This window comes from Triturus cristatus, chromosome 1_1, assembly GCF_964204655.1.
Source record: "Triturus cristatus chromosome 1_1, aTriCri1.1, whole genome shotgun sequence".
Classification (NCBI taxonomy): domain Eukaryota; kingdom Metazoa; phylum Chordata; class Amphibia; order Caudata; family Salamandridae; genus Triturus; species Triturus cristatus.
The window spans coordinates 11,938,837-11,953,485 of record NC_140579.1 but is presented as its reverse complement, the minus strand read 5'-3'; the positions used below and the strand labels follow the sequence as shown (position 1 = coordinate 11,953,485).

At 47.1% G+C, this 14,649-nt stretch overlaps 1 protein-coding gene across 6 annotated transcripts in view; it reads right to left on the bottom strand.

Moving 5' to 3' along the window:
* Positions 1–3,185, bottom strand: part of LOC146869127 (voltage-dependent L-type calcium channel subunit beta-1-like) — a 275,900-nt gene extending 272,715 nt beyond the window's left edge. For 2 of the 6 annotated variants that reach the window (XM_085623729.1, XM_085624088.1), the window contains exon 1: positions 1,001–1,429. In XM_085623729.1, coding sequence (XP_085479855.1) covers positions 1,001–1,033 — 33 coding nt within the window. In that variant the 5' untranslated portion in view covers positions 1,034–1,429. Of the gene's footprint in view, positions 1–1,000; positions 2,171–2,993 lie in introns of those variants that run through there. The other 4 variants (XM_085623828.1, XM_085624074.1, XM_085624106.1 and 1 more) reach the window with 4 other exon arrangements.
* Between the last annotated feature and the right edge of the window lie 11,464 nt (positions 3,186–14,649).

The following is a 14,649-nucleotide window of genomic DNA, read 5'->3' as shown; positions in this document are numbered from 1 at the left end:
CACGCAACCTGGGATTCATCCTGGACTCCTCCCTCATGATGACCAAGCAAGTCAACGCCGTCTCTTCCTCTTGTTTCAACACCCTGCGCATGCTCCGAAAAATCTTCAGGTGGATCCCCACCGAAACCAGAAAGACTGTCACCCAGGCCCTCGTCACCAGCCGACTGGACTTCGGAAACGCGCTATATGCAGGAACCACTGCCAAACTTCAGAAACGACTCCAACGCATACAGAACGCCTCCGCACGACTCATCCTCGACATCCCTCGCCACAGCCACATATCCGCCCACCTGAGAAACCTGCACTGGCTCCCCGTCAGCAAGAGGATCACGTTCAGGCTCCTCACCCACGCACACAAAGAGCTCCACGACATGGTCCCCGAATACCTCAACAGCCGCCTCTCGTTCTACACCCCCACCCTGCAGCTCCGCTCCACCAGCCTCGCCCTCGCCACCGTCCCACGGATCCGCAGAACCATCACCGGAGGAAGATCGTTCTCCTACCTGGCAGCCAAGACATGGAACTCCCTCCCCGCACACCTACGACTGACCCAGGACCATCTCACCTTCAGGAAACACCTCAAGACCTGGCTATTTGAGCAGTAGCGCGCTCTATAAATGTCACTGATTGATTGATTGCCATGGGTGAAAAAAATACTGTAGGAGACAATGACCTAGAGAGGTACAAAACAGGACACCTATAGAAGGCATTGATATGGTTATATTTCCTCCACAGTCAGGAGCCCCCAGATCCCAGTGACCTTTAGATAAGTAGCAGCATATTAAAGCGATGCACAGGCTCCCGCGGTACACAGTTTTGAAACTGTTCAAACCTATAGCGACCTATGTCTAAAGCAACATCACACATCATCTGATGCAAGCATGACGTGCACACTGGTACCAAATGCAGGTGAATTCCAGAGGAAGGGTCAGCCACTGCCACCCTCCACCCACACTTCTTACCCTTCATAGGACCTAGACACACAAGATCCCACACTCACCTCTTCAGAGTCTCCTAGGCCATAGAGATGCATGCTGGAGGGCCTGGGCTGTGTGCGTTCTGCCCACCAGGGCCTGGAATATCGGACGCTACAGATCCGCAGACTTGTATGTGGTCACGGTGTGGGCACGGGTACCATCACACCAGTATGTGTTCACAAGGTAGGGATGCTGGCGCTTCCACACCAGCCCGTGTTCAGAGCTTGTGGCTTGGGCACTAGTGCAGTAGGAGACGCACTTGTGCAGGTGAAGTAAAGTAAGAGGTCCTACTGGTCTTGCCGCTGCAAAGGCTTCATGTGGCACCTTCTGAACATGGCCAGACACACAGGGGAGGAGCAGGAAGGTGTCCCCTGGGTCTCAGAGCTCACTTCGTATCTCGGCACCCCAGACCTTCGAGGGCTCCTGTAGCTCTGTATGGACAATGTCTGGTCCTTTCAACGAGTACCGGGACACAGGTGAGGGGCAGCAAAATGTTCCACTGGTCTCTGTAAATCTTGTATGGGTGACCAGGAAGCCCACAACCAAAGCCCTGCTATGCGCACGCGCAGATGAGTGACAGTGCGATGTCCCGGCCTCAGAATGGAGCCCTGGTGCTGTGGGGCCTTCTCCACGGGGCCTGATGGCTCCAGTCAGCGACACGGTTCAAAGTCCCAAGCGATGATGGTCCATGCTGCAGGGCCCCCACGAACAGGCAACCTCCCTGGACTCCCGTGACGCTCGTCAAGACTGGCACAGTGGCACCTGAAGCTTGGCACACCCCAGACGGGCAGTGAGGTGTTTCAGGGGTCACAGTTCAGTAGAAGTGACGTGGGACCCCCACGAGCACACATGAGCAGACGAGTCCTAAGGGCTCCGCGCGGATGGTGACATCCCTGGGTCATGGGGCTCGGATGGAGCTCCCTTCGGGCCTCGCTCTATGTATGAGGGGCAGCGGGGTGCCACGGTTGAAGCGAGCCCGGGCCACCAAAGCTGAGGGTTACTGGCACACTCCAGGGGGCGGCTCTTGACAAAGGTAATCTGAGGGCTTTGCGGAGAGGCTGCGCCCACAGGTGATCCGCAGCGCTATATTCCAGGCCGGGCAGGAGACGCGCCCCGCAGCCCCTCGGCTAGAAGTGATGCCCGCGGTGCCCACGCAGCGCGGCCTAGTGGCAGCGGCTTTAGTGCTGACTGGCAGAGGAATCTCAAGGCTGGCTGGAAATAGCCGGGCAGGGGTGACTCTCCGAGGCCTCTGAGAGGGCCATAAATACGCGCAGCTCCGTGGCAGGTGCTCGGAGGCACCGCTGACGCCGCCAGACTCCCTGTGTCTGTCGCCCCTCATCTGTCCCTCTTCCGCCTCTCCCCCCTCTGCATTCAAGCGGGCTCCATGTAGTAGTGTCCCTTTCCTTTCTCCCTTTTTTTCCACCCTCCCTTCTGCCCTCTCTCTGTCCCTCACATATTTCAATGTCGCAGTAACTCTCTATCTCACTTCTAGCGCGTCCGTCTTTCGACTGTCTCTCGACACTTGCACCGCACCTTCTATCCTCTGTACAATCGTCGACTGCCCAGTCCAACAGTCTCACCGTGGAAGTACCCTCTCCGTCCCCCCTCTGTCCTCTGCCCAGCCCTAGACTGTCCCCCTGTCTCTCGCTCTCGGTGAAGCGATGTCCCTCTCTTCTATCTTCTGTCCGAGCCTCGACTGTCCCCTGGTCTCTCAACAATCTTACATTAGCCGTGGCCATCTCTGGCCTCTCTCTTTCCTGTCCCTCCCTTGCTGTCCCTCTGCCTCTCAGCAGCACCCCCCTCTCTTCCCCTCCCCCTTCTTTCCGCATCGTTTCCTCTACGGCCCCCCCCCCCGCCCTCCACACTCTCACTGCAGCAGAGTCCCTCTCTGCCCCTCTCCCAAGCGCACACTCCCTCTTTATATAAAAGTCTAGATTGTCCCTCCGTCTCCTCTATGCCATGCTCACCCTTTGTTACTCTCTCAAGCACTTCTCTCTCTCTCTCAGTGCAGCTCACCCTTTGTTACTCTCTCAAGCGCTTCTCTCTCTCTCAGTGCAGCGAGTGCAGTGCTGGTGGGGGCTGTAAAGCTGCCTTAAGTTCCTTGCAGAGAAGCAAGCCGTCCTCACCTCTGGCCTCCTCAGGAATCGCAGTCCCCTTTAATTATCCCGATTCGCCCCACCACTGCCACTCTCTAGTACATTGACAACTGCTGGAGGTAGCTATCTTTGGGTACTGTGCCAGGGTGACCGCAGGGGCGGATTGGCACTGCGGGCACTCGCGGGCACTCGAGCATGGGCCGTAAAGCCGGGGCCTCAGTGCACTCTGTGGGTCCCCCCCCCCGCCCCCCCCTTCCCAGTCCACTGAGAGCGCTGACAGGGGGAGGAAAGCGGCTTCGGCAATGATCAGCTGTGGCCTCTCCTTGACCCCCCACCCTGCCAAGCAATCACGCTGAGGGTGGGCTGGGGAGGGGCGATTGTATCTGAAAACCCTATGCCACCGTCAATACAATGCTGAGTTACTTCAAGTGTCTGGGAATGCACCCTGCATCAGACAACTCACTCCTAATGCTCGCCCTTCACTTTCACGCTCACCCTGCACTCACACCATTCACCCGTTCACCCTCCACTCACAGTGATCACCCTGCACTCACAGCGATCACCATGCACTCACACCATTCACCCGCTCACCCTCCACTCACAGCGATCACAATGCACTCACACCATTCACCCGCTCACCCTGCACTCACAGCGACCGCAATGCACTCACACCATTCACCCGCTCACCCTGCACTCACACCATTCACCCGCTCACCCTGCACTCACACCATTCACCCGCTCACCATGCACCCCCACCATTCACCCGCTCACCCTACACTCACAGTGATCACTCTGCACTCACAATGCATTTACGCTGTTTACTCCATACCTCACCCTGCAGTCACACGGGCACACTACTCATCCTGCACTCATGTGACACTTCACTCACCTGTCCCCCTCACTGCTCAATCTGCAACTCACTCAAAGAAGACAATTTTGAAAAGCGTTTCGTCCTCTACAACAACCCCTTCTCTGGACACATTAATCTATGGAAGAGATATATCGATGATATATTAATAATCTGGAATGGCGATATACCTCAACTTAATTTGTTCCATGAATGGCTCAACTGATGCGACCAGGATATCCAGTTTACCATCCAGTTCAACACACAGGAGATACCCTTTCTTGATCTAAAAATATTCAGCGAAGATGCCAAACTTTTCACTACGCTGTACAGGAAACCAACTGAACGGAATTCCCTGTTAAGGTACAGCAGTTACCACCCACGTGGCTTGCGTGACAATCTTCCAGTTGGCCAGTTCCTGCGGCTCCGCAGGAACTGCACAAAGCGAGTGGATTACATAATAGAGTCCGAGGACCTCAGTGCCAGACTAACCGCTAGGGGCTATCCGAAGCGTTTGGTTAAGAGGGCCCAGAAGAGGGCTTGGTACAACCCACGTGATAATTTGCTCACAACTAAAGACCCTGCCATATCACCAAAGAACAACAAGATGATATGTGTGACAACGTTCTCTACTAGAAGTAATGCAGTGAAAAAGATAATTAACAAGCATTGGGGTCTTGTATCAACTGAGATCGACCAACCGAACTTACCTATGCATTCCTTCAGAAAAGCCATGAGCATTAAGGACCATGTGGTACATTCTTTCCTTGAGGACTCGGTTGAACCAACTATCCAGTCAATTTGGAATCTACCACCCGTCATAGGTCATTTCAAATGCGGGTCATGTAAAGCATACCCAACTACAATTCAATCCAAAAAGTTTGTTTATAAACATCAGACTATCACGTTACACTCACACACCAACTGTAATTCTACTAACGTTATCTATGGGATCCTTTGCCCCTGTGGCCAATTATATATTGGCCAAACACAGCAGAAAATTAAAGCGAGAATCCTACAGCATCAAAGTAGAATAAGATGCAATGTGACCGGAGCACCCCTAGTTGAACATTTCAATCAACTAGGACACAGCCCTGAGCAAATGCAATGGATTGTGGTGGAGAAGACTGAACTGGGCCCCAGGGGTGGCAATATATCCTCTATTCTTATCATCAGGGAGTCCAAATGGATGATTCGCTTTGACACTATTAACATGGGTCTGAACGAACAAGATCCTAGTAATGCCCAATTAGCCATTCTTGGTAACTAGGAAAGTTGGTTACTGTAGTTCTATCCATCCAGCTCTTATGGCGATTCTGTTGCTAATGGAACCTTTGAAGCTTCTGTCTGGTTAACCGTTTTGAAACATGCGATTCATGTATGCAATGTCTATATTTATATGTCACCTGTGTTCTAATACTATGCCTATCTACGATGCCACTCTGTTACTGTCAATAGCACGACGGGTCAATGATTACTCATATAGGCCCACATGTGTGTAAAAATCAATGCACATCCAGATGTTTTCTGTTTGTTTATATTGTGTCATTCATATTGTCTTGTAATACGTTTTTCCATGACTTATTGTAATGTACCCCCCTATGTTAGGCCAACTTTCTGCCCCCTCATGCTCATGAACCGGTCTGCTATACTCACGCTAGTGGCACGAACAGAGATCTGTAGACTTACCAATAATTGTTAAACACACCTTGAATTATTGAGAAACTATATTCTTTTAGCCCTTAATATATCTCACAGAATTAATTTTCATCATCCCCTTTATGTCATCTTGATGGCTTAACCAGCCCACTGCTCCCTTCCCCAAAGAACTACTCGGGTTGTCTTTCTTCTAATACACCGGCGCCGCTAGCATCTAGCTTCTGCGCCCGGTTGAACGTCACGCGGCGCACGGCGTCTCCTTATTAGTGAACTCTCCCAACGGGTCCAGTGCTTTGTCAGAAACCGCGAGCACGACAAGTCATGGCAGCCGCCTAAGGTATGGTAGCCCTTCTCTTTAGCATTTCGTTAAGCCGGTTCTTTCACGCTGTGAGCACAATCCTATTTTTAATGTGTGTAACTTTTTTCTACACTCTGCAGTTTTTATAGCACTTTAAGGTCTATCACATCGCTTTTGAATATTTATACCCGACGTTTGTCTAAGTGTATGACAGTGTTTCCTTTTATCTTGGATGTGTTGCGATTCAACCGCAAATGACATTTATTGATATTTCGGAGAGTTTTCTATAAAGACAGGTTTTAACTTTCTGTCTTCTTCCTTATAATTGATGCACACTTAAACCGATATATTGCATGTCCCACCACGTTCCACGGTGCGGACTTTTCCCTCATTGCGTGAAATTTTTATTATGGATGACAGATTAGGGGACCAGGTCCTAAACTTTACATCCTCTAGGTTTGGATTTCCATCTGTTTTTAAACAAGTACTCCTTTCCTTTTTATTTATAGAGGCCGTTTTCCTCCGTGATTAATTTCGCTTGTCACACCGATGTCTGTCACGGCGTGTGATGATGGAGTAAATAGTACCTCCTTTGTGATTTGATCATTATTAGTAAGTGACATTTATATTTATTTTGAACAACTTGAATCCATTTAGCCGGTTTACGGATCGTTACAATGACACCTAAAATTTGTTACAGGTGTACTCCACCCCTAACCGTCCTTGGAGCCCACCAGGCCCTGCGCCCTCTGACGCCAAGTTCCAAGTGACTAGATGTCCTGTTTCTAACATGGTAATTATGGTGATGCCTTCGCTTACCCAGTCTCCCTGAATGAATCCGCTTGGGACTCGACACAGTTTTTAATACTTACCTAATGTCTTTTTAGGTGCCTTCCCTTTTTGTTCCACCGTTCTGTTTGTCCTGAGGAAGACCCCGCCAGTAAGGACTTAAGCAACCTACCCATGCCTAGGGGTCGAAACATCGACATAAGACTTTGCCAGTACCCACAATAGTGCAATGTGCACTGTGTTCTTTTGATTGTATATGGTTTTTGTCAAATCATCTATTCGTCTGTGAATGAATTTCATCCTGATTATTTGGCACAATATTGCATGCCTAGCAATTGATTTGTACGAGTATTATAAGTATTTATATGTCACTTATCCCATTACCTTACCCAATCCATCACTCCCTTTCCCCTATCCCGTGGCACCCCGCACTGATTGATTATTGTGAATCTATTTCAACATAAATGTGTTCCCATCTAGGTGTGATTAAATAACACTTGGATGCTACTTCATTGTTGTAATATTCATTGCTGCTGATTCAGTTCAGGCTTCAAAAGCATTTTTGTTCTGGGACCATTTCCTTTCTACCATCACTCACCATGCATTCTTTCATCCCACTCTGCACTTACATCCGCACCCAAATTCATATGGTCACCTCACTCACCCTGTTGTCACTCCTCTTACCCTAATCTCACACTGTCGCATCGCTCACTGTGAACTGTGTACTGCTGCCACTCACACAGCGCAGAGGGTTAATGTGCCTGCTACAAAGAACGTGTACCACGCAGATCACAGAACTGAGTGTGAGTAAACTATGAGTAGCGCTATAAAAAAATGAAATGTTTTCAGGAAGGTGCTATAGAGAGACGAGGTGCATTGTTGGTGAGTGGTAGTGAGGGAATTCATGGAAAAGGAGGAGGGAGGGCGTGCCAAAAAAAGACTGTCAGATGCCATCCAGAGACTTTTTGAGGCATGGGCAAAGTGGGCTCTGGCCCAGGGCCCCAGACTTTCAGGGGGACCCCTGATAAAACCAGCTCTGTTCTGCAGAGCCATGCCCTGATGGCATTAAATGGTTCTTGAACAGATTGTTTTAAATACAACTTTCCTTCACTTTTTTTTAATATTGGTGATGTGTGTCTATTACAGACATTTTGTAGAGGAATGTTGTGTTTCATGCAAAATCCATAACATTTTCTTTTGGATCAAATCAGAACCTCACACATATGAGAAATGGGAGAGCGTCTCAGAGATTATTTGCAATAATATGCTGCTGTGTTACAATATTGAAAGCACGCATCACTATCCCGGATTATTGCATGTAAACACATTAAGAATTTGGACTAGTGTGTTTGTGCACTGTTGGACCTATATCCTAGTGGTAGCTTGGCTCAGGCCAACAGGCTTCCATTCCCTCAGGGCATCTCGTGCTTGCATCACACTCAACTCACAATCCAACGCAGCACCTCTTAAAAACAAGCATTTGCAATGCAATAGGTCTCGCATTTATGCAAGTTTAAGCTATTGGTATTGTAAATGGCTTTGTGTTTCATTTATGTTTCAAAAACCAAAACATAAATAAAAGGCATTGTGATTTACAATGCCAATTGCTCAAACTAGGGTAATTGCGAGACCTTTTGCATTGCAAATGCTTGTTTCCGTTTCAAATTATGCCAGCAGTAGCATAATACACAAAGATATTTCTTTCACGAAGGAAGGGTGCAGGACCAGGGACACCTAGTAACAGCCTGTGGTACTGCGCCCATTTCTTCGTGAAAGGAATTTCTTTGCGTATTATTTTTTTTTTTTTTTAGGATTAGCGGTTATGATCAAATACGTTTAGATAATCCAGGGAGGAAAAGGAAACCGCAAACATAGGGAGCAGATGGATGGCTTGTGTGATCAGAGATCCCAACATGCAGACAACGGGAAATAATCGTAAAATAATGGAACTCCAGAGGTTAATTAGTGGAGAGAAAGACATGCTCCCTCGGTGGAGATGAATCCTAAATGAAGCATTGTGTAAATGTGAGCGATTGGCGTTGCAGATGCTAATTAGTTGTTTTCCATTTCAAAGTATGCCAGCAGTACGCAATGAAATTTCTTTCACGAAGGAAAGGGTGCAGGACCAGGGACACCTAGGGACAGCCTGTGGTACTGCACCCTTTTCTTCGTGAAAATAATTTCTTTGTTTATGCTAATACTGGCATACTTTGAAATGAAATAAAAATTTGCATTTGCAATGTAAATAGCTGGCTATTTTGAATAATACGAAAGGTTTTGCACTGTAAATCCTCTGAGCCGCCTCCTGTGTGGCTTCAGCAGTGAATATGTAATTGCGGCAGGAAGCAAAGAACAAACCTGCAGTTTGCCCAATATAAGTTAAAAGGTAGGACAAAGTGAAAGGAAATGCGCATCCACGAGGTAAGAATCTTAGGCAGGCTGAATGGAAGTGAAGTATCTTCTGATACAAAGAAACAGTAGGCTGCAAAGACAAGCGGCCGGAACGAGGGAGAGTAGGCACCCCTCCCCCAACCAGATGGCACACTGCAGGCAATTAAGTGCGAGCAGAAGCGGAAGAAAACTGTAGTTAGGCGCCGCTGCCTCGGGACTACACGGAAGTGACAATAGGGCCAACAGCCAACAGAAATCAAGAAAACAACAGCAATGCTAAATTTAAACCAATCACGAGGGGCAGGAGAAATTACACGGAGGTGAAGCCAATATATAAATTACTTTAAGTCTCGCTGAGACAGCGCATGCAGCGCATGCGCTGCCACACGCGAGACCTAATGACACTACACCGATTAAACTTCAAAAGTCACCTGAAGTCTTTATCTTATTCTTCTCAAACAGGGTTCTTCGGGATCATTTCACAGGATACAAACATTTCATCATTTCACAGGATACAAACATTTCATCGCATTTTAAATAGTCAATACTTGTACATGTGTAATTTTGCACAACAACTACTTTTCATAACATTACAAATGGTCATCTAGCTTGCACAGGCCTCGCCTGCCAGATGGACTCCCTAATATCCACCCCCTCCCATGACTATCTTGTCTTCAACAACTAGCTGATTTTCCTCAGACACTGACGAGTCAAAGACCAGGCGGCTGGCAGTTTCCTAGGGACAAATATGCAGTCTCGGGATAGGTTCGCTGTCACCCAGTGAATTCCCTACTGCAGTACCCCCCAACCCCTCACTGTTCACCAAAACTCAGGTTGCGGTTTGACCCACTTAGGCACAAAAAGCTCTACTTCCTCTGCTGCCATTACACGTGGAATTAGGACCAACAGTCGTTATTTTTAATCTGGGCCCTCGTTTCTCCACCACCCAACACTCGGGTTTACCTGGGTATGTCTGTTCGTTCATGCGGACACTCAGGGCCTTGATGTCCGCTCTTTTCCCTCCCTCTGATTGTAAGCCCCACTTACAGAGTCTCGAAACTCCTCTTCTCCTGTCGACGGGCGACGAGAACCCACCTCCTTCAGGTAGGCGGAGCTCGCTGGGTCGGTGAAGTCCCCACAGAGGTTAGCAGCAATAGGAGTGCAGGGATCAGCTCTCCGTCTGCTAGAATCTTTTTTGGAAGACAGGATACAATTTGTAGCTATGGATACGTATAAGTCCACTCCTTTGCAGCTTTCATGCGGTGTACCGCAGGGCTCCTCGTTGAGCCCCACTATTTTTAATATATATTACAGCCCTGGCTCCAGTTGTAAGATCCTTTGGTTTTGTACGAACCTCTTATGCTGACGACACGCAAATTGTCGTAGCAGTCACAGATCAATCTTACACTGTAAGCAAGCAATTTAATGACTGCATGTCAGCAGTAAACTATTGGATGAGTTTCAACTGTTTAAAGTTGAACAGTAATAAAACTGAGGTTGTGCTGTTTGGTAATGACCCCTCTTTTGGTCCCCTAGCCTTGTGGCCAACGAACCTCGGCAAATTACCCAAGCCTGTCGAAAAAGCTATAAATCTCGGGATGATAATAGATAACAAGCTTTCTTTTGGGAGTCAGATTAATGCCCTGACAACATCCATCTACTTAATTATAAGGGAAAATTAGGAAGATTCTTGTATATATCCCAGAAAACACCCCAAAGCTGGTAAAATCAGCAAGATTGGATTATTGTAATCGACTATGTCTTAATCTTAGGGCCCAACATCTTAGGAAACTACAGGTGCTGCAAAATACAGCAGCCAGAGTTTGAACTCGTACTCCTAAACATGTTTCGTTTAGGAAAACCATCGAGCAGCTGCACTGGCTGCCAGTGAAGGAGCGGATCCAGTTCAAGGCTTTTTGTTTTTGGATAAACAAGGACCTCAGTACCTAGGCCAGAAATGCAGACGTTCCCCCACCGATTTGATTCCTCCTAAAATACTTGTAATGATTTCCCCTGCATTGGTTGACAATATTACTGATCTTTTCAACAAATCATTTTCCCTTAAGATGGAAGACCGCCTGCGTGAAGCCTATTTTGAAAAAGCCCATGGCCGACCCAAGTCTTCTCTCCAACTACCGTCCGATCTCTCTACTCCCCTATTTTGGGAAAGTATTAGAATCTCTTGCCAATCAGCAACTTGTCGCTCATTTGGAGAGTTACAACTTATTAGACCCCTCACAGTCTGGGTTCAGAGTGGCTCACAGCACTGAGACGGCACTGGTCGAGGTCACAGACAACATCAGGCGGGCTCTGGATAGACATCAATCGGTAATTCTCGTACTCTTTGACCTGTCGGCCGCATTTGACACCATCGCTCACAGCACTTTAATACATCGGCTGTGGGAGATGGGTGTCAGTGGTATGGCCCTGAATTGGTTCAGAAGCTATCTCTCAGACCCTAACACCCTTGTTCAGTCGGGACTCAGTATCTCCTCTACAAGATCTGTCACGATGGGTGTTCCGCAGGGTTCCATTCTGAGTCCTACTCTCTTCAATCTTTATATGACTCCACTGGCCCCAGTGATTAGAGCTTACGGATTTGATGTCATATCCTATGCCGATGACACTCAGATCATAGTCACACTGGGTCCTGACCCGAATGAAACCATGGTGCGTTTCAAAAACTGTATGTCCCACATCAACAGGTGGATGAAAATCAACCATCTTCAACTGAACGGTACAATGTCTGAGATCATGCTTTTTGGGAAAGCGCCACAACACTGGTCTTCTGAATGGTGGCCCGTCGACCTTGGTGCCTGTCCTGTCCCCAGAGACGTGGTGCGTAATCTGGGCCTTTACATGGACAATCAATTGTCCATGAGGGCCCAGGTTAACCATATTGTCAGTTCTTGTTTTGGAATAATGCGCACACTGCGGAAAGTTTTCAAATGGATCCCCTTGGAAGCCAGAAAACTGTTGCTTCAGGGTTTGATCTCTAATCGGATGGACTACGGTAACGCACTCCTACAGTCCATCAACGAATCCTTTTTAAAAAAACTCCAGACTTTACAAAACATTGCGGCTAAAATGATTCTGAATCTCCCTCATCGAACTTCTTCTGCTCCATGTCTTAGAGCTCTACACTGGCTTCCAGTGAGAAAGCACATTCTTTTTAAGGTCTTATGCCTTACCCATAAATATCTTTATGGGAAGAAACCACAATACTGGTCCAGAAATCTTTGCTGGTACAAGCCTCAGAGGGCACTGAGGTCTAGTACCAAATCCCTGCTCACCCCCTTCAGAATATACACCACCAGACAGTGTGGTAGATCTTTTTCGTACTTATTCCCGTCTTCCTGGAACAAATAGCCCGCTGACCTACGATCCACCCCCATTCTAGGGTGCTTTCAAAATAAGCTTAAGACGTGGTTATTCGACCAGTAATCTTCCCCAGCTCTTTCTCCGCTTCCAGCCGCTGCAAGCGCCATGAGACTCTTTGGAGTGATATGTTGCGCTATAGAAGTGCCTATGACTTGACTTGACTTGACACACCTAATAGGACACTAAGGTCATCTAATCTGAACCTCATGGTGGTACCAAAATGTAATAGAAGGTGCAACGGGGGATGGTAGAAGTTTCTACCTTGGTACCGTAACAATCTGGAATTCACTCCCATTGCCTATTCGATCTGCCACCTCCCTCCTTAAATTTAGACAGGAGTTGAAAACTTGGCTTTTTTAAATTTATCAGATTTCTGGTAAAGATGCGTGTTTAAATATCCGATCATTGGTTAGCACCAGGACGCCCTTTGGTAACAGTGCGCTTTATAAATTTCACTAACATTAACATTAAATTAAAACCTATAAGTCACCCCTAAGGCAGGCCTTTCAATCCTGAAGGCAGTGTGCTAGGCTATAAGTGTGAGGGTGCCCTGAACGAGCAGGATACCCCCTACAAACCCCGGAGCCAATTTTCCAAGCTTTGTAAGTGCAGTCAGACATTTTAATACAGATAGTGGCCATGCGTCATTACGCAATGGCATACTATATATTGGCTGTGCCGAACCTACAAAGAATATACGGTTCAAAGCCGGAGGGTCCTAGGGAGAGTTTAGAGATCTCACAGGATTTATTCCCCAACACTAGAACTATAAAAAGTACGAAATCCCGGGGTCTATTAAACTGATTAGAAAGTGTGGTAACCCACTACTGACTATTTTATAAAGTGAACAAAACTGAGATATAGAGCTGAACCAGTGACTAAGACCCACAGACCTAACTGTAGGCATTTCCCTTTTTAGGATGAAATCCCTCACTCACCAGAGGTGACATGCTTCATCATATCGGATTCTCCTCCCAGGGGAAACTCCTAGTTCCCCTGGGGGCTACAACCCCCTCTCTGAGCGGGAGGATCTCAGGGATGTTTTGTATGTTTGATAGGATATCCTAAATCCACATATGAAGAGCTAGTCGTGTGAGTGAGGGCGCAGCGCAAAAGAAAACAAAACTGTGAGGATGGTGAGATTAAAACTAGCTCAAGAGCGCAAAAAGGACTTTTATTGGGAAACGCTCTTTGCTAGGAATAAAACTACAGTGCGCCCACGGTATGGATATAAACCGCGATGGTGGAGTGAAGAAAATTGGTCAACATGTTTCAGCCAAATAGCCTATAGGTAGGCGTGGCTTTCAACAGGACCTATGATGTTGCTGCTAAGTGAATGTGAATATGATAACACAAAAAGGATACTAGGACAGAAAACTACTTAATGTCCCTTATTCATGAGGAAAATTACCTACAATCAAAAGCGATATCAGAACATAATTAAATCAGTGAATGTAAATATCCCAAAATCAAAAATATAAAAAATTTACCCGTAATTACTGGGTAAGTGACCATTCTTCTCTCTGGCGACAGCTCAGGAAGGGAGCGCCGCTCTGTAAAAAACGGTGTCAAACATTTATTAGAAATTCATGTCTTTTCATAACAAGCGGGGTATGACAAACATGCCAATAGCCCAGAAAAGCATGTATTTGATATAGCCAATCTAAAGAGGGAGACTATATAAGGTTTATGCACTGTAACCCAGTGCAAGATGTCAGGTATATTAAAAAGACTAGGAGTCAAAGGTGGAATCATAGACTGCTTAGTCATGAACCAAGACTTGCAAACATTACCATTTGATATTAATAAGTACGTCTATTCAATTTCCAACAATGTGTTGATAAGTCATTAACCCAACACAATTTTTCAGCGCTCAAGACGCACCTCATCTGGCAGCCGCAAAATATCTACTATATGTTGGAAAATCACCTATCTCTCTAGGCGAAGGCGTGTTGATCTAAAACCCACCACACAGTGTCATCGAAGACATAGGAACAAGGATTCATAACAACGTGATGAAATCTACACGGCCTGGGTGAGCAGGTGGAAAAGCCTTCTATGTATTTAAAAAGACAACATATCTCTAAGCGAAAAGCATGTCAATATAAAGCCCACATCATAGTATAATTAACCCCTTCCCCGCTCATGACAGAACCGCTCCGTCATGAGCCACGGTTGCCGTGTGCTCATGACGGAGCGGTTCCGTCATGC